Source organism: Amia ocellicauda, chromosome 2, assembly GCF_036373705.1.
Source record: "Amia ocellicauda isolate fAmiCal2 chromosome 2, fAmiCal2.hap1, whole genome shotgun sequence".
In the NCBI taxonomy this organism is placed as follows: Eukaryota; Metazoa; Chordata; class Actinopteri; order Amiiformes; family Amiidae; genus Amia; species Amia ocellicauda.
The window spans coordinates 48,637,582-48,659,253 of record NC_089851.1 but is presented as its reverse complement, the minus strand read 5'-3'; the positions used below and the strand labels follow the sequence as shown (position 1 = coordinate 48,659,253).

The following is a 21,672-nucleotide window of genomic DNA, read 5'->3' as shown; positions in this document are numbered from 1 at the left end:
TTTTAATTGTAAAAGATAGCTAGCCTACTACAGGCATATGAAAGCATGGTCGTTGTTCATAAAGTGATTGGGTTAATAAAGTATTTTTAAAATTTTACTTGAAGATACTTTCACCATCACCTCTGTGACTCCTAAATCAGCGCTAAAATAGTGGCAGAATAAATCCCATTGCGGAGTGATCAAACCATTTCTGAGGCAGTGCTGTGATTGTTATGAGGCGGCGGGATCAGGGAAGAGAGAGAGAAAGAGGGAGGAGGAGAGAAAGGAGGGGGGAGAGAAAGAGTGAGAGAGTGAGTGTGAGAGATCCGAAGGGAGGAGTCATGGAGAGGAGAGCAGCTGGAGTTCCACTCGTTGCCTCTTCTCAAGTAAATTTACACTAAATACAGTAACACTCTACCGAAAGACAAATATTTAGCTGAGACACCGTCTCAAATTCTTTGCAGGTATGTAGGCAGCGTAAAGAAGGTAGATACGTGCATACAGTCTGAAGTTTAGTGCAGGAAATAAGGGAAAAGTTTTCTTGGTAAGTGGTTTCGCTCAGTTTCTGAAAGTGAAGCTGGTGAAAGAGCGCATGATTCTCGGCTAAGCGAAACTCAAGAAACATCTGCAATCAGAAAATAAAAGCTCAAGCGAAAAAAGTTAAAGAAGCAATCTGGGGAAATCAGCTTTCAAACACGTAAGTACAAGATTAAAATTAGACTATTGATTGAACGTTTGTTTTGAAGCGCATAGTTCTGGGAGCTATTAAAGTTTTTTTTTTTTAACGAATGTCTGTTGCAGTCTGTTATATGGATCAAATTACACATCAGTACAAGTCTGCCGATTTGTACAAAAATGCGACGTTGAATAGACAAGAATAAAGTGAAATAAACCAGATTCCTCCCACTCCAAAATACTTGGCAGTATAGACATATTTTAACTGTAAATGTTTTTTGTTTTGCATGAATGAGATCAGATAAATCGTTTGTAAAAAGCGTTATTTGTAGGATTGTATCAACTTTTTGGAAAGTGTGTGTGTATGCATATATACATATATCAACCATTGTACATTTTAGAACTTTAAATAAGTAATTTTCTTATAATGGATGTTAGTTAAAAATAAAAAGTTAATATATTCGATATGCATAACATATTGTCTCTCATGGACTAAAAATCATATCCTTGGTTTAAACTTTCATTTTCCAGTGAGTCCACATCCTCAGAACTTAGTTTTGTTTATGAAATGCATGTTTATGACTTTCAGTTGCATTCCCTGAAAAGTATGTGTCTGTAATCGATTAACTTTTTATATCCTGTTTGGGAGGAAATTCATTTCTCGTTGCATTGATTTATAAACGATGGCTTAACTGTAACGTCAATAAAGTTCAATGCACAATGTAAAGCGTTTTTTTTTTTGGCATTCTTGTGTAACTTAAAAATGATTGACAAATTGAAAACAGGTAAAACATTGAACCCTCTGTTACATATGCTGTTATTATAGCAGTAAACTACACAAAATAAACATAATACAAATATAATTAATAATGCCATTTGGAAAGCTTTGTAAAATGGATCTGAACGACAAGTTTAGCATTTTGTAAGTGTTGCGCCGTTTTTGCAATCATATGGCAACTTGCCATCCCATGCGTAAGGTAATTGTTTTAAACTTTCTTTTAATTCTTTGCCAGCTGTTCCAGATTTGTTTCTGGTTGCCAGATCAAGTCTACTGACTGGTATCCATCCATATCTCGGATTTCATTCCAATAGTCCGGGGAGGCACACACCAAGTAAAACGGCCTGCATCGTTCTGTGGCATTGTGCAAATAATTAACTGAGGCACAAATCCCTTGACTTTTGTATTTGTAAAATGTTTTTGCTTAGTTCTTGTTTTATTATTTAAATGTTTAATGCACAGAAAACGTGCAAAACAAAAATAATATTTTAATTAATTTAGAAGAACTTTTAACTTTCTCCACTTTTTTTGTAGAGGCACATTGGTACTGTGTTTCTTTTTGATATCTTCAAAATGGGTCATGTTAGTAAAAAAGCGCTTCTTATATTTATGTAGTTCTTCATCTTTGGACTATTCTAAATTGTCTATGCATACAGTTTCATAAACAACTTCTAAGGCATGCTAACAGCTTCCAAAATTAAATCTGTTCCCTTCAGATATATGAAGGAAGGAATTGCCAAAATCAACCCAGTTCGCATTCATATTGAGCTGAAATATAAATTCACCATAGGTTTATGACACAAAACCAAATACTAAGAAAGGATTTATGGTCTCATGATACATTTCAATGTGTGCGTGTGCGTGGTTTTGACGTGTATTCATTACATGTTATATGAATATTCTGCAATATGTATATTTATAATGCTTTACTATTTCTAAACATATGTCGGAGGAATGGTGTGCATGATTTGAAAGTAATACATTTAAATAATCCATAGTATAGTCTATTTATTTCAGGACATCATTTGATTCTAATTACCTTAATCTTAAATATTATAAAATAATCATATACAGTACAATTTTTATTTTTATTTTTTTAAAGTGATGTTACAAACAGGCCTGTGTAATTCTGTATTTAGTTGATTGTATGTGATTATTATTTAGATTTTTGGTTTCTAAATTTTAGCCCCATATTTTATATTTAGGGCTTGTCAAGACCAGCCGTGTTCCCATCACATGTGTTACACTATTTCATAGAAAATAACACATTCTAATATTTGTGTTGCTAAATAACTGTGACAAATAATTGCATCAATTAACTAAATGAGATGGACCAGTAATAATTACACATGTATAATTAAAATAATACTAAGAAAGAAACCATGAACCTGGAATTCACACACACACACACACACACACACACACACATATATATATATATATATATATATATATATATATATGTGTGCAATATGTTTTATAATAGAAACCTGAAATTACTAGGTGGATATTAATTAAAAGAGTGACATTAATTTTTTTTTTTTACCTTCCTGTTAAAAATAAATAAATAAAATTCTCCAGTACCATTTTTAAATAACCACATACACACATTTTGAGAAATGCATAGCCTGAAAAGGTTCATTACACACAAACATACACATATACATTATGTGGAATGCAGAGTACTTATTTCATAAGCGTATATCAGATAGCAGCAATAGGAAGTTTATCTTTCAAAAACTCTACCTTAACATTAAAATATGCAGAGCTCTTGTGTACCAAGCTGCAAGGGTGAATTGATAGGTTCTCATATCCCCAGGAAAACCTCACTAATAGAATGTTAATGCTTTTGGACTGCAATAGATTATCTTAAAAGTCAACCTTTTCTTCTTTATGCAGTTGTTGTAAATCCCTAGTTAAGGGATACTTTGAAGAAGGGTTTTTCACTGGCAACTGCATACTTAAAGAAGCTTACCTTCTAAATTGCTATTCATCAGTAATACTAATAATATATTAATTTGTTTTCAAAACAGGTTGAACAGTAGGAAACTGTAGAAAAACAAACCTTTGAGGGCAGAATAACATTTTGGTATAAATTCAAACAAATGCTCTTGTTACGACCAAATCGTTGATTTTGACCATGCATTTGTGGTAAATCCTTTTGACATTGTTATACTTAATTTAATTGTATGCAGCTAAGAAGTAACAGTCTTCACTACAGTTGCAATACTTTTTCAGTGTTTGCACCTTTCAATGTTCTTCATTTTAGGGCTGCATTGTTTTTTGATAGACATTCCATTCCACAGAATCAGAGATGGTGACAATTGCACAATGCTGTGCTCTCTTTTATTTATGTTATTATGATGATTATTATTGTTGTTGCTTCTGTTGTTATTATTATTATTATACTTTGCTTTTTTTGTTAACAGCCGTCTGAAATAGAGTTGTAGTGTTGGAAGGACTTAAAATGAAATTTTACACTTTGATGATTTTTAACTTTGATATATTGACAGCAAAAAAAAAAAGGAGCTCCACAGCTTTCATAAAAGTTCAGCAGTAACACCAAGCAGCAGTCAAGTGTCTCAACACATTTGTGTTTAACTGCAGAAGAAAAACATGTCTATGGGCACCATGGTTTCTTATCAATCCCCTAATCCCAGATCCCAGCAAAACCTTGAGGGCATGCCTCAGATCTTGCTGAAATCATTGTAGACTCTCTTCGTTTGCAGATTAAATATGCTATGTGTTCCTGGCTCCAGCAGCATTTTTACAAGCTCTCTGGGCTTCCTGTTGTAAGACCCCCTTCTGCAATTTTAGTAGCTGCTAAAGGCAACTTTTAGATGGTTGTCTGGAATAACTGGCCCCCATGAACTCCAGGGGTCAGCCACAAAATGTAGTTTGGTGCAGGAAAATGGCCAGTTTACCTGTTTCCAAGGCCAAATTGATGTTTTATTTCCTTGACCTAAACCTACTTAAAAAGGGTTATCGAATTAACACTGAAATCTGAAAACAAAATGAATACCACTAGTGTGTGTGTGTGTGTGTATGTATGTAGCCTATGTATAGCTATATATAGCTAGAAGTTCACAGCGGTTCACAATATATTGTTAATCTCCTTTACTGTAAAGTTTTGAAAGATAAACAAGCAGTGTGACATTTTGCATAATTAAAATACCATTTGTTACAGCACAGTAATAAAACTGAAAACAAAATGTTTACATAATGTCAGTTTATCATCATAGCTGTGTAATACTGTAATTTGCTAGTAAAATGCAAATACTTTGATCTCTAGTTGTCATTTTCAAACTACCCTGCCCAATAATTTATACAGATTGTATATGTAACACTTTACTGAAATGTAGTCAGCTTGCAGCCTACGTTAAAAAATAATACAGCCACTGTTTGTTTAATTTATTGTTGTGTGTGTCTGATATACATAGTTTTACTGATGCAATTGAATTATGCACTGCAGTAGTTATAGGTACAGTATTATAAAAAGTTGAATGAGTGAATAAAATATATATTTAAAATAAAATCTTTAAATGGTTTTAATGTAATGAAATACAGCACAACTGTTCTAACGTGTTTTGAAGTACCATGAAAAAGTTTCTGAGCTGTGAAAAAAATAAGTATTTGAGAAATAAATCATAGAAGTTCTAATTATTATTATTAAATTTAATTAATGGTTTACTAAATTAATAAAATATATTATTTTGAACGATGGTTGTGAATAGACAAAAATTTATTTCAAGAAAAATATTATATTATAAGATTATGTAAAAGAACCAGAGAAGCTGCATGCTCATTAGGAATTTGTTTATTAAACTACTGATATATTTTATCTAATATACATATCATACATATATCCCTCCATGGAGGTGGAACGTAGATACAGGGTTCTTTTGTATGCTTTGTGCAAAAGCTTTTTAGTATGAGAAAAGTAATGACAGTCTGTATAAGACACTAATACTACCTGATCTTTTAGAAAAAGGACTATTTTATTTGAGCAAATTGTCCAAAAAAAAAGTCCATCTCTGAAAGGCCTCTTTTCAGCAATGCCATTTGAAGACTAATCAGTATTTCAAATGCAAAATACCTTTTAAAACACTGCTTGTGTGCAACTGTTTTAACAATACTCAGCAGGGAATCTGCTGTGGTGATTGTTAAACAATGCTTTAAGACAAAGCCCAATGTTGGAGGAACCCAGCACTTGGGACATCCCCCTGGTTACATATTAAGCCACTTTATGCTAGCTAGAAGTATACAAACCACCTAAAAAATGTAATTGGATATAATAAATACAACAATAATAATAATAATAGAAAAATCAATGTCCAGTCCCAAATGTCATACAAGTCCTTTGAAAACCTGAGCAAATTTTGTGTATAAAGGTTACTCATGAATGGAATTGTGAAGGGCCATTTGTCAAGGTGTTGCATGGTTTCTGTTAGTTTTCAAGCTCCAAACTCATTGTCTATATGGCTTGGCTATTAGTCATCAGTGCAGTATTGCTGCCTGTAGGCTACAGTGCCCAACACTTTTTCACACCATTACTGCTCAGAAAGTGTTTGCACTTGGCCGACTTGTCGAATTACTACTTTTATTTCCACTTGGCTGGTTAAGAGGTGAGTCCTCATACCTTCTAGCTCATTGTAAGCCCTGTGTTCTTTAGAAACCTCCTTTTCAGATGGGATTTAGAGGGAGTTTTTCTGTGGTATACAGTAGACCGGTATCTTAACTGTGATTTTGGTCCGTTATGTACAGTACATATCAATTTCTCTTGTGCAAAGAGGCAGCTTTTAGTAGAAAAACATACAAAAGAACATGAAAACTACAAAAGCCCACATTTTAATTGAGTTGAACATACAGGGACACAGTAAACTCCAAAGTCCCCAGTTAAGCATTGTTATGAATCAACTACAGATAGCTGTTAGCTTTCAGAATTATTTATAAACTGTGGATTTGTGGTATTTTAAATCCCTGTCTTTTCTGATTATATTACTTCACCTGTACAGTTCTATGATGTGCCTAGCAAATGTTCTGCTATCTAGAGAAATGCTAGCTCTCTGCCTGTGTGCAGCTACTCTGTACTAGACAGTTTATTGTTCTTTAAGATGTATACACAGAGGCATACACAAAATATTTGACTTCAGAATATACAAAGTCATTTTTTTTAATCTTTATTTTAAGATTACACAATTGTGGTTAGTATTATAAAAAGATTGTAAAAATGCATATCTACAAGGTAAAATTACTTAGGTTGCTCTTTGTATTTTGGTTAATGCTAATGACAACTTTTTTGTCTTAGTAAAAGAGCTTTATTAAAATTCCTACAATGTGTATGGATGAATCATCATTTTAATTTAATATGATATGTGATGAGATTTTTTAATAAAGAAAGAGATACAAATTTATACTCACATTTATAAATAAATAAATTGGAAGTTACTAATCTGTAAAAACAAAATAAAGTTAGTATGCTGTTATTAATGTTCCAATGTTTCCCTAACAGATAACCTGTTATCAAAAGTGAAAAAGAATAATTACATGTTTAACTATAGTTAAATATTGATTACATGAAATGCTAAATAAAGCAAAATGTGACTATCCAAAGTACACATGCGGAAAATACATATTCATATGTATATCAGTGTTCTTCACTAATTTTCCGACGGGAGCCACTTTGTCCAATACGACATCAGTGTGAGGGCCGCCTACAAGACAAATAATGCAATCCTTAATGCATTTATTATTCCACAAAGCATTCCATGACAATCTCTGCATCGGTAAAAACTTTCTTGTGTTTTGCTAAAATCCACACTATTTTCAAACAATGCTTCTGTCAAACTCTCAAAAACAGACCTATATCTTTGAATAAATTTTTGCTGGCCTTTTTGCAAAGTGGTGAGTTGCTTGATTACATTTTCCCATAGGTACTACCAGGTGAGTATTTACCCTAAAATCGGCATGTGTTTTTGTGTAATGGCGTTTGCGATTGTTGCACTTAAAAACAGAACATGACTGATTACAAATTAAACAAAGTGGCTTTGTGCCAGATTCGTTCAGTACAAAGAAAAAAATTGTCCATCCATTTTTCTTTTTCTTTTTTTATTGGGCTGTGCCTCTTTGTTTGCCTCTTTTTCAACAGCATTGTCTGTTTTATCTTTTTGACTGTTTGATTTTCTAATGGAAATTTCAACATTTCCATAAACTATTAAAACTTTACTCCATGATGGCTGCTACTAACTACTTTGTTGTGGTTGACGGCCTGTGCAAGCAAAACACATTTTTTTTGTATACTGCCACCTACTGATGTAGTTATGTTACTTGTATTCTATGCGTTGGAACACTTATTTTAAACCGTTGTGTTTGATAGCAGGATGTGACAGCATGGGCCACACTGAAGTCCACCAGGGGCCGCCAATGGCCCTAGGCTTTTCAATGAAGAACACTAATGTACATTATTATTGTGGTCTGCAGTGACTTGCTGATTTTTAAACGTGGATAGCCTTGCAGTGAAAGCCATACTGGTAGCTTCTTAAATGTGTAATCAAAAGAATGAATATGATGGAGACTACAGGAGCATCGTGATGAGAAAATTGCTGTTTGAAGTTAAAAAATTGTATGGCGCATTAAGAAACAGTAATACAATTAAATTAGCAATGTTTAGAACAGTGATGGCTGAATTTATGACACAATTTAAAAATGATGTTCATAAGAATGTACTGTTTCTTCTCTGTTTGACCCTGTTTGTATAATGAGTTAGTTATATTCATATAAAAGATAATCTGCATAGAAAGCAAAATTCTAATCGAAATAGGCCTCACCTTAAATATAAGATATACATTTTGTAGTGTGCATTTGTGTAATTAATTTGATATTGATAAAGCAAGTATTTGCAACAGAAATGAGTATCAACAGATTTGGCTGTTATCATTAATGTTTAATTGTTTTTAACAGTGTGGATTGTTTTTTCAAAAGCAAAATTTATATTAAAATGAGAATTATTTATTATACCCCATTATTTAACCCTTTGTGAGTACTTTTACATTTAGCTGATTGAGGTAAATTTAATCTTTTGGTGTTTTTCTTTTGGTTTATTTTTTTATTTTTAAAGAAAGGCATTTTGATTTAATTTTCAGATTTAGCCTTATATTTAGCCTTATATATTACCTTATATTTTCTTTAATGTAGTTGTATGTGTGTGTATATGCATATGGCAAGACAGACTGGATGGAGAAATGTAATATTGATGTGAAAATATACATATTCTCTGCTTATTATCTGTGTGTTAGTTAAGGCTTTAGAGCCTTTTACAGATGTTCTTCATCTTTAACTTTTTTCAGTTGCCTGGTCACTGATTTTGTATGAAATAGGATTATTACCAAAAATTATTGCATTTTCCTAATTTTAAATACGGAGAATGAGCTTTTTTCTGTGATAGTATATCCATTAGTAGTCACAAAAATACAAATATTGAGGTATCTTGAGGTGCATAGTTAGCTGAATCTTTTTCTGATAAACTATTTTAACTTATTATTGTATACATATATGCATTTTAGTTGCATCTGTTACCTGGGTTCCACTGAATTCCAGGGGTTCACAGTTCTCTTGTTGTGCTATGCTGTGCCTGAGGCTGACAAGAGCCAAGTGTGGTACCAGGAATACCTTGTGTTAAAGGCGATGCCATGTTGTGAGGCCCTGTGTGTGATTCCTGATCCTGGGGTTTCAATGGCTCCGAGGCCCTTTCTGGTAGAATGGTGCCAGATTGCTGTGCTCTAAGCCAGTCAGTTTCATACTGTCAGAACAAAAAGGGGGAAATTATTTAGCATGAAGCTTTAAGCATGCTGTTTCTTTGATTCATCTTTAACTGTGTCTCTATGAATTGGTGCACTTATTATCCTTGTTACAACAGTACAGTGGCAGCAGATGTTCCTTATGTTTGTCAATTAACCTGAGGCATAGATAATAGAATTAATTGCCATTTTTGTTACTTTTTTTAATGTGCTTATGATCTAATTGGAGAATATTTGTACACAGTATGTAAGGCAACAAAGACCTATAAGTGTTATTTCATTTTATTACACCTATCAATGATAATTTTGTTTTTTTACAGTTTAAGTAAATAAACACACTTATTTTATTTGCAAGTTATTGTGCCTTAAAGGCATTCATTGTCTATATTCATACATACACAGGCACATATATAGGCTATACATATACAAGATGTATATCGATATATACACAAATAAATGTACAGTTGTACTTGAAAGTACTCACACCCAAAACAATACTACAGAGAAATGTATTCCAGTTGATTCAGCTGAGTTACCAAGATAGAGGATGTTTTTACTGCCTCTTCATATATGTATGGTATTTATTTGTAAAATACCTTTTTAATATATTAAAGTAATATATCAGAAAATAATAAATAAAAACAAAATTGCAGTTAATATATATTTCTTATATATTTCAGATTAAAAAGTGTGTGTCCTAAAAATGTAAGCCTCTGATTTTCTTGTAGATCTTTATTTTGAGACTGTGCTTGTTAAAACACACAAACTTTACTGTATACTTGGAAACAGCATGTCAGCATGTCATGTTGTCAATGTTGACAGCATGTATGTCAGTTAATAAGTTTCAGATCACTGACCTTTTAGAATGTAACAATTTTTAACTAGCAGTAATGGGATATTGTTAATCCAATATCTATATTTATAGTTCTATATTCCTATTCTAAAATCCTATATTTAAGATTAATTAATAATAATAATAATAATAATAATAATAATAATAATAATAATTTAAGATTAATTAATACTTGACTTTGATTATTTTCGGAAATTCTCCGAAAATATAATGCAAAATTACATTACTTATTACCCCTTTGAAGAGATTTTGCTATAGACCACGAGGGTAAGAATTGTTATAGCACAGTATTAAATACACAGGGTTTCCCCCAGAAAATTGCATAGGTATGGCGGTTTCAGATTTGTTGAGGGGACGGGGGGGTTGGGGGGCTTGTAGCCATAGTGAATGAGAGCGGGGGGGTACCCTTAGCAAACGAGAGCAGGGGGTGGAGCGTTTTTCCGTCATTCATGCATTAGTTTGGCCAGGTGGCACTGTTTTTTGGCCAGGTTTTTTGGCCAATATAGCTGTGGGAAACATTATATATATATATATATATATGCAGAACTTTACATTTTGAGTTCATACTGAATCCCTGAGAACTTTGATGGTCTGTATAATATAAACAAATAGAGGCCGTCCTTTCTAATTCTGGAGTGCTGGTTGTCTGTTTTTTGTATTTATCTTTCCTTTTTACATTACTTTTCAGACTGCAACTTTTAGCTTGAAGGAGCAATTTGGTAATTGTTTTGGTAAATGTAATTCTGAACTCCTTTTTGTCAAAAGCACTTTATACACTCACTGTGAAGCAGTGAAATGCACTATTAACTAAAGTCCATGTTGTCAGGGAAATAGTAAGCACTTGATAAACCGATGGTTAGACTCCACTATCATTGTAGTATTGTGCATGAACATTTTTTTTGGCCTGATTTATCCATGATCTTGTTTAACTCAGGCATTGAGTGCTAGTGTGGGAATTAATAAGACGGTAATAACTCCGTTTAGAAATCTCCAGGAGAGTCTTTAAGTAAACATTATACTTCTTAAGGGAGACATTGCTAACACTTGATAAATAGATCTGTGTTCAGGCAGAATAATTTCTCACTTAGGGTCCTAATGGGGCTGATAATAGGGCTGTTTTGCCTAGCTGATTGCCTATTTTGTTTATTTCACATTATTGTTGCCTGTAGCTATTTAACTTATCATAGGCAGATTTGGCTATCATTAATCAAGCTTCTGCAGCCCTTTGCAAATGTTTCATGTTAATTCAAATGACAAAATGGTAAACTGTTCACAGAGAGGAAAAAGTGAGCCTCTAAATACCTTCACTAGTCATAATGCGCAATTATTATATGGTCAACATTAGCACTACAGACAACTAAGGCCTGGACCAAATCTTGGAATTGTATTTTTTTAAATATGCAGATGTTATTATAATGTTAAAACTTTTAATGTTAAAGTTATTTTTACAAACATGCTGAGGAAATTAATGTTGGATGTTTAGTGAATAATACCTATGAATAATACCTGTAGTTGCACTCAGGAAATATTTCTGAAGTGTCATAATTTATGTTTTATGTTGGCTTACTAATTGGTGCATATTCCATGTTGTGTGTTTTCTTAAAGGACATAAGTACACTCCTGAAGGGAGAAGTATAAAGGGCTTTGATTTACCATCTCCCTTTTGTATCCTTCTTTTTTAAATTGATCATATGCAAAATCATTTTGCAGCCAGCCTTGTCTTTAAGTTTTACTGAAGTACTAAGACTTGATCAAAATATAATCCTAGATGCAATAAATTCCATTTTTAAGGTGTCTGATTTTTTATTCCTTCTTATTGCATACTGAAATACAATGCACAATGTTTCCAGGTCAGTTGCATCACTTAAATAAACAAATAAAAAAAATGACTGCCATCTGGGGGAATCACTTGTTTTCTATTTTGACAGCTAAGGGTGATTGCAGAAACCTCAGCTCTGTGTTTTAGCACGGACTGAAGAAATAAAAACAGTACTTACACTTGTTGGAGTATTATATTGTATGGATTTGAAGGCACAGTCATGCTCAAAGTCCTCTGACTTGTATTGTAACAAAAATAAAGCTTAATAGGCTTAATAAGTATTTGCAGCTGTACCAAAGGCATCAATGTTTTTGCTGTGGAAATAGTTGGAAACCAGATTTCTGGTTTTGTGTGGTAAAAGTGTCCAGAGTGCAGAATAAGTATTTCCACTTGAGCACCATTTGGTATATGTTTGGTGGACCTGGTGTGACAATCTCTTCTCAGTCAATCTCCTGCTTGTAAGTCAGACCTGCTATACATCTAAATAAGTTCCCCCTTAGTGCAGACAGTATGTTTATACATAGGCATACATGTCATAGGCCTTTCTAGCCAGGGGGTTGGTTTTGGATATGTATCTCCCCATTTAGAGAGAGTTTGACCCTGAGCCATGCAACTGACACAGCTGGAATGCCCTTTATCCCCACTTAGCAAGGAAGAATATTATTTTAGTTACTAGTTATACATACCGCAACAGCTTGCCAGCTAAAGAAATAACATTGTGTAGCATTTTAACACAGAATAATATTCAGTTGTGGCAACCATAATTTGTAGACTCCAAGGGATATTGTCAAAACATTTTAAAATAAGCTTTGTGAAATTACATATACGGAGAACTCCAACTTACAATGTCCCGCATATACAAACATTTTTCTAAAGCGAGATAGTCCATAAACTAGGGCCCGTAGGCTATATCGGAGCACTGATATTATCGGCCGATATTGGCCTTTTACAGAAATAGCAGCACATATTCCTCCAAAAATGCACTGATACATTTTGTCAAACTATTGGCTAAATATTTTTTTCAAATTTCAGACACATTTTTTATTTATTTATAAATAAATATAAAAATAAACATTTATTTGGTTTTACAGTTGTTATTATATTAATTTACTATTGTTTTAACATAGGCCTAGTTATGGTGTTTTAGCTTTCCGCTGGATGCTTCCGACTCCAGTGATTCTTATGCGAAATTGTGGCGTGCACTGTGCCGCGGTAAAACAAAAACACACCCATTGGAAACAAAGGGCTTATAAACCAATACAAATTTGTTTTACTAAAACCTTCTAAACCAATAAAAAGTGTTTTTGAAAGCTGTGCTGCGTTTGAGTATCCATGGTGTTGGTTAGTGTTTATTCTCATCATGACTATAGATTACTATGAAATTGAAGCACATTTTTACTGAAAAGTTAATTAAATTGCTTTTCAAAATTCACAATAATGACTAAAAGAAATTACAGTAAATGTTTGTTGAAGATGTTGACTGGATATCAGTCTCCAATTGACAAGCAAGCTCAGATAACAGTAAAAAATCTTAAGAAAATTTGAGATAAAAATGCACGTCTGAGACAATGTTGGATAAAACTGAAAATATACACGATATTTATAAAACTATTTCAAATCCTATGTCATGTTTTGCCTGTGATTCATATTGCAATATGTCTAACATATGCAGTAAATAAGTTACACTTTTGAGGACATTAAAAAAAAAACAGAGCTCCCTCTTGGAGAAAATGCAGAGAAGCTTGGCCAGCACTATAACCTGCCACTGTTGTATCGGCAGTATTGACCACTGAGGACCTGAGGAGAACCTGACGTGTGTAAAATGCTAATATCAGCTAGGCCAACAATATCTTATTCTTTGTTCTAATGTATAGAACATGCACATTTTTCTATTTGTGTGTGAAATTGTTCATATACCTTGTGCTTTGTTCTAATGTTTAGAACAGGGGTGGGGAACGTCCGGCCTCCGGGCCGTATACGGCCCCTGAGGCTGTTTGCTCTGGCCCTAGAGTCCTTTTGAAAAAATAATTTCTGTGACATACACTTAACACTAGAAGCGCCGAGCTTATGTATTAAACATCTCTACTATGTTTTATCTGCATAAACACGAAAATAAATAAGTTATAAACACATATAGCCAAAATCGGGTTATTTTCAACGGTCATTAAAATACACTCAAATATAACCCATGATCCTGCCTGCCCTTTACAATAGAGTCTGTCTGGCGCTCAAGTGGCGATCTCTACCTGTCTACAGTCTTTCATGTGCTTGAAAAACACACGCATTGTACAGCATTACAGGTGTTTTCTTACAACTGTAGTCAGATTGAGTGGATACAGTGATTACCCACAAATAAACATGGATTCGAAACGGAGACTGAAGAGAGCTTGTTTTGGAAATGGCGTGTATATGAACATGACTGATTGAGGGGCATCAGTGATACTGGGAATGATGACGATGATTTGTGGGTTTGTGCCAGTGTTGTGAAAACACTGCGAGTGAAACGCCAGGTCCAAATGGCACCGAGTGCTTTTACTCTACTGATTAATACGCTATTGCTACTACACATAGTACAGAGTGCAATAGCGCAGGCACATCGCATGCAAAATAATGGTTCATGGACATTATCAGCGGAGGAGCATTTATTGCGATGCTATATATTCATGGAGTAAAAGTGTTCACCTGTAGAGGGCTGTCAAAATGCAGTGTGAGGTATAAGCTCCTGCAGGGAAAAATGCAGAAACGTGTCCTGTGTGGACTGTCCTGAGCTGTCAGGTATGCAGGCTAAATATATAGTAAATAGTTTATTGATACACTGATTTTATTAACTGTAGCTTTGTATGTTGAAAACAAAGTTTACACAGTGTTGAAAATGTTTACTTTAGTGTACAATTATGTTTTGATAAATGCAATTGTTATTTTTGAACTATAAAATATTGCTTTTGAGCATTATTCCAATATTTACGTTTACACTTGTTTCATTAGCTTATTGTATGCCGTTTTCAGCTTTTTGCTTATTGTAGGCTATATAGTTATTTATGTTTTGACTGCAGTGTGTGCTTTTAGAAAAAAGTGATTTATTCTTACATTAGAATGTAAGTTTCATCTGTATAAATGTTTTGATGTAGGTGTATTAATTAAGGTTGTGGCCCGTGAATACATTTCACTCAAATGGCCCTTGATAGGAAAAAGGTTCCCCACCCCTGGTTTAGAACATGCATTTTGCTATATTCTAATATATTTATTTTTGCAATGTTTGATTTGTGGTTATTTATTGATTTGTGGAAAATATGTGTTAACTTGAAGTGTATTATTCAAATACAAAAATCCTGCATTCACTGCATATTTGTCAGAATTTCTCTTTGATGGATAGAAAATGTCTGTTTTGCATGCTAACACAAAAGTAAATATCAGCAGATATATATCCGTAATCTGGAAATGTTTTTCCCCAACTATTGGTATTGGACCCAAAAAATTGTATCAGTCGGGCTCTACCCTAAACCCACCAAAATTATGTCTGCAGCTCTGATTTACTACAGCCTAAGAAGTAGACTGTATGCATCATCCCAAAACAGAAAACATCAGTGAGACTCACCAGTTTGGAGCTGCTTGAACTGCATGCATGTCTGCCACATTGCTTTTCACTATTGTTATTTTTCTGCATTTTTTCTCTTAACCATGTTTGAAAGTGATGCACAGTTCCGTCTGCTTTTCTCCAATGACAAAATATATACTTTTTTCATAATTTTATTATAATTATTTTTAAGTGTACTTATATATATGTACAGAAAGATAGGATTGCACTTGAAATTCTAGAGATCTATGAATTGTGCATACAGTTTAACTGCAACAATCAGAGAACACATTAGCAGATTCAGGAACCAATTACTGAAATATGTATAAAATATATTTTACAAAATCTAAATTCAACCACACTACAACCTCACAGAACATTGCCAGAATGAAATGTGTTAACAGATTCAGATAAGACTGCAGTAGGGGTGGAACTAGTCACTGGTTAAACATCAATATTACAAATTTTTCCCATACCTGCCCAGCTGGGAATTCAATATCCCATGAAACAAATACATCTGCAAGTGTAGAACATTCTTCATTTCCAGTTGGTGCTTAAGTGCATTTATTTCAATTTTGTTTTTGTGAACAGAGATCACAGACCTTGATAACAAACAATCTCTGGTGACATATTACATGCTTTTCATTTTCCCAGGTCAGTCTGAATAGTATAGAAGCTGAATGGGCTGAATTTAATTTGGCTGTGGTAAAACAGTTGCCAGTTCTAAAAATGTAAATACTTTGTTAAAAGAATTTGCCCATGGGAAAATACTAAATGTAGTGAATCAGCTTAAATGAGCTAAATTAGGGAGTAAAATAATTGTGCTGCCCATTATTGTGGTACAAGAACAGCATTTGCACTGTATTTCAATTTTGCCATTTATTTTTAGCTGCATCTTGATTTATTCACAAAGGTACCCTGTCTTTAAATGTTCTTTTGAAAATGATCGTAATGTTTTGCTTCTTCCTATAGAACAGTCCTTCACATTTAACAAAACCAGCTTTAATTAGAGAAAGAACATAATAATCTGTACATGCTGAAATATTGTAATGGAATTAATTTGTTAATAACAATTGACTGAATGTCGTATTATTTTCTGAAGTTTATATGTTCATAAAACACATGCCTTGGGCTAAAGTATAGACCCAGCCTCTGCTAAAAGCATGTCTGATTTCCTGAAAATGGGTTTTGGGTGCCCTCCCTTACATTTAAAATCTTGCCACTTTGTACGGTATATCTCCTCCCATTTTACAGTACGCTACTTCAAAGTCTTAAGAGAGGTCTCTTTTATAGCTTCTATATTATAGCTTCACTTTAATATAATGAAAATGATGTATAAAATTTGGAATTATTGAACATGTAATTTTATAGTTTGGTACAGACATCATATAAACAGGACTGAAATATAAATTAGTGATGTCTGATGTATTTTTTTTGTGTTATAATATTTTTTCAAGAGACAAGTGCTTTTGATATTTGTACTAACAGTACATCAATAACGAACAAAAAATCTGTTACATGTACATTCACAAGACTTAGCAACATTAAAGGTTTATTGATGTGTGTGTTTTTTTTTCGCTGTTATCTACATAGTAGCAAGGGCAAAGAATTTTGTAAGTATTAAGATTACATCATGTCTGTTTGTTACCCACAAATGTAAGATGTTCCCAGCTCATTCTGTTATAAAATGCATTTGGTCCCATACCAGTTCTCTAAAGCATCTTAAGTGGAAAGGTCTGGGAAATGCAGAAGCACACAAGGATAATCTTATTAGAAATACTGGAAGCAGCTAACTGGTTATGGAAGCCAATTCCAAAGTTGCCCTTGAAAAGGCTAAAGAAGGACCGCCCCCCCCCCCCCCCCGATTTTAGAATATCCACATTTGTTTAAATTTGTTCCTGGCCTTGTGATTTGTCACTTCTGCAGTGCATAAATATAAATTGTATTACACATAAAAGGGAAGGCTGGATATTTGTGTTAGATATTATACTACCATACACAGTGCAGGTAGAATAAAGCACAAAGATATGGATCAAATTGGTTTTTAGAGCTCAATTCAGCCACAAGAAAGAGTGAAAACAGCCCTGCTTTAAAACCATTTAAATGTATAAATACAGTCCACCTGATCATTCTCTTATTTTCTTAATAACCCTCACAGGCCTAATGATCCTTTAAGGGATTCTTGGAAGGAGTAAAAGCTTCATTCTGAAAAGGCAGGGCCTTTAGGACTTTGGGGGATGAACAAGTCTAAAGCTGCTTTCCTTTTCCAGAGGAAAAAGCCTTCCCTGTGTACATTATTTTATTCACATTGCTCAGTCCCAGTAGGAAACCCAGTGAAGTCCGGTTTAAAATGAAAAAGAAACAAACCAAACAGATAAAACACAAAGCCTTCAACCCTGCAGGTGAGCAGACACCCACTTTCAACGACAGCGGGAGATTTATATTGTTGCACTGCTGCTCACCCCCCCCCCCCAAGTCTCTATTTTCCCCACCCGCCCCATGGCCCCAATGCACAGATTTTCTAAAGTAAATGTGTTTGCAAAAGACAGAATTTGTTGTTTTATTCCTAAATTCCCAAGATATGAGTCTAAGGACTTCTGATAAGATTGATAAAGAGTCCTTTCTGCTTGAGAAAAGCCTGTGATTTCCTGCCCCCCCACCCCCAACCACCAACAACCCCCAACCCCCATTCCAGGCTGCTGCTCCTCGTACTCCACGCTGTTTGAGGTTTTATTGTATCCCCGAAGCACGTTCCCAGAAGCGCGGATCAAAGTGGCTCAGACAAACCCCCTGAATACCCCGAGTCATTTCTTAAAAATTAAACATGCTATGTTTGCTTGCACAGTGATCAGAGTACTCTCCATGTTGATAACCATCAGTATGAACCTCTCCGTAGCTGATGTAATGATGATGAATGCTGTGACACTGCTTTTCCCGACATCTCCTCCCAGAGGATACAATGCATTGGCTAATGAAATGAATACTACAGTACCATAGAGAAAAGGGGGTGGGGATGAATAAGAAAAGACAACATCAGAATAAATAAAAATAAAAAATAAACTGAAAAAAACAGATGACATAAAAGAAAGGAAAATATGGAACGAATGCAGAAATTATATTTTGTTGAACTGGGAAAAGACTAAAGCAGGACAAGAAAATAAATGCACTGTCAGCAACCATATAACTTAAGTTAAATGGATTGTCTTTAAACTCATAAAATGGCTATGCATCAAAACTTAGGTGGTGCCTTAAATGGTATACTATATAAACAGTTAGTCATTAACTAATGTGGCAAAAAAAAATATATATCACTATTTTTGGGTGATGTACATTCTTTTAATAGTTACGTTGTGTGAAAAACAGGCCAATTAAGATTATCTTTCATTTACTGAAGAAATATCCTTCTAATTTAGGGCTATTTTTGACAGTGCAAAGACAACTATAAAAATGTTGTGCCACCCTATAATACAGCACTTGCATAGGATAGATATTATTTAGATGCATGATCTAGAGCATTCCTTTTTGCACACCAGTTGGATTAGCACTGCAGCACTCCACTGTAGCTGGATTTTGTTTCTCCCTGCACTACAATAGTGTTTTTTGACTGTAGTAGGAGGCTGGCCCAGGTCCACATTCATTGGTTTGGGAGAAAAGGCACACCTGCAGGCCGATAGCTGGTGGAAGGAGGATTAAGGAGGAAAAGGGCCTGGATTTAATTGCAGCCTGGGTATCAGGCCTGTTGGAGAAACACTAAAGGTTCAGCTTCGGTTGAACGGCTAAGAGCTGTGAATATTTGCTTTTCCAAAGGAATGTTTATCCGTTCTTTCTTACCTGGGAAAGTGGTGCGAATTGCTGCACACACTAGTGCTGGAAGGTTGAAGCAATTGCTGTTTATGGGCTGTTTGGAAAGTTCAGTTATTAAGCAGCAAAACCGTGTTATTTTAAAATCTCACCCAGGTACTTATTTAATCCATTTCCATCGTGTGGTGTCTTTTTTTGTATAATCTGGGAATTATCAGAGTTTGCTTTCCACCAACAAAGACTGAAGTACTTAATACCACAAATCATTGATGCATAGGCTATCTGATTCAGTGTTTCTGATGATTAGAAGTTAACATTTAACCAGTGCCAGTAAATATGAATGTGAATTTAGTTTTAATTATGTAGTTACAAATTTCTTGAGATTGATTACAAAATGCAAAATGCATGTGGACATGATTAGAGGGAAAACAGTTTTGTTTGTTTTATTGTGTTTTGTTTGGTTACGGCATAATTTTCCTTTTTTATGAGGATTGCTTACAGATGTTGTATTTGGATTGAGATATCAGATCCTGAAAAAGCAATAGCTGCAATTTTAAGTAGGTATTTCCAGTCTGGTTGAAGTGGGTTATTCTCAGATGGCAGTTTCTTGAATGATATCAACATTTTATTATAGGCCTATTTAAGGTTGTGCTTATGTAGGTGTGGTCATTTAAATAGTTTCCTAATTGAGTTAAATTTTCTTTGGAAAAGAAAATAAATATTTTTTTCAAAGAATGATCTGTATTGGTTACTTTAGATATGTTAAGTCTTAGATTTAACATTGTGAAAGGTCTCTTACGCTAATCATAACATCATGACACCATATTTTAAGCCTCATCATTTGCCTTTTAAAGAGTGTGTATGAATTATAGACAGTGCCAAAAAACATTCTGTACATGTCTACATTAAAAAGACAATAGCAGAGTTTTTTATGATGAAAAAGTAAAGTAAATCCTCAGTGAGAAAAGATCAGGCATTTTCTCAGAATGGTGAATTTAAAGGTGTTTTTCCAAGTAAATGCTACAGTTGCTAAAAAAACAAAATGGATGAAATGCTTCCTACTCCCGACAGTAAAATTAAGACGCTACAAAGGAGCAGCTGGGTTTAAAATTGCTCCGTTTTGTATTCTCCTAGGTGTCCGCTCAATGAGAGGTTAAGTAATGAGAAGTCATCATGGAAGCCCAGTCCCAAGCCAGTTCTGCAGCTGAGAAGATGAAAGTTGAAAACATCATTGTGAAAGGCTCAACTCGAACAGATGTCAGCGAGAAAGCAGTTGCCTCCAGCACGACATCCAACGGTGAGTTACTGAGGGGATTTACAGCCCGCCAAAAAACCCAGTCGTCATTATTTCTATTTCTCTCTATTGCTTCTCTTAGGCTGTCTCTCTGTATCAGTTGTTGCTCTCTCATGTGTGAACAGAATAACTGCACCTGGATCATTGTTTTTTTTTTTTTTTTTTTTTTTACTTTTGAAAGCTGACTTTAGCTGGAGTGAATAAATATGGTGCTGTAAATGAATCCTCATCATACTGTTAGCCACACATTTTGGCTCAATTAACCATTTTTATGTTTATATAACACCTGTTCAATATAGTTATGAGTTGTACAGCCCTAAGTGTCTGTATTGTCAGTTTAGTAGTGTCTTGGCTGAACATTTTCTTTGCCTCAAAGGAGAACTTGCTTGTAACATTATATGTATTTAACTGTTATGTATGGTTTAATTTTGTTTTGTATGGTTCATAATCATAAAATGGTATTTTATTATAAAAAAGTTTGTGTTTGAAAACACAGTTGCAAGCTATGTTTACTTAAATTATGTATGTAAATATATTAGTATGAAACTATAATTTCCAAGATTTGTAAACACAATCCCAGACTTCTTCCATAAAATGTGAATAAAGCACAAGGAACAGCTGGAAGTTACTGATGAGCAGAGACAGATGAATTTGTTAAGGCAGAAACCAAACACAAATTTAATACAATACAAAATGAGTTACATCTGGTGGGTTATATTGAAATACAATATGGTTCTCGTTCAGATTCCAATGCAACAAAATATTTTTTGGGGATTTATTTATTATTTATTGAATTCAGATCAGTGGTAAAATATACACCTTTTTTCTCAAAGTCATAATGAACATTTATTAAAATAACCTTTTATACAAGGGAAAATGCTCAAAGGGTGAAGCACAAGTATTAATAGCAGTATTTTTCAATGTGTCCAACTCCTATGCCAGGTGAAAGTTGAAGTAGATTAACCATGGCTAATTTGTGAAGGTGGTATTCTTCAGATAACACGTTAATACATTTTCTCATCTTTTATAAAAGTTTCAGGTGGAAACTGATTAAAGACTATGCTGATTGGCCACATGGATGATACAGTATTCTGTATATTTCT

The 21,672-nt window shown here is 34.0% G+C and overlaps 1 protein-coding gene across 1 annotated transcript in view; it reads left to right on the top strand.

Annotated features, from left to right (window-relative positions):
- Positions 1–292: 292 nt before the first annotated feature.
- gli3 (GLI family zinc finger 3) overlaps positions 293–21,672 on the top strand; it is a 218,064-nt gene continuing 196,684 nt past the window's right edge. Inside the window, exons 1-2 of the mRNA XM_066687330.1 lie at positions 293–676; positions 20,410–20,572. Coding sequence (XP_066543427.1) covers positions 20,449–20,572 — 124 coding nt within the window. The 5' untranslated portion in view covers positions 293–676; positions 20,410–20,448. The remainder of the gene's footprint in view (positions 677–20,409; positions 20,573–21,672) is intronic.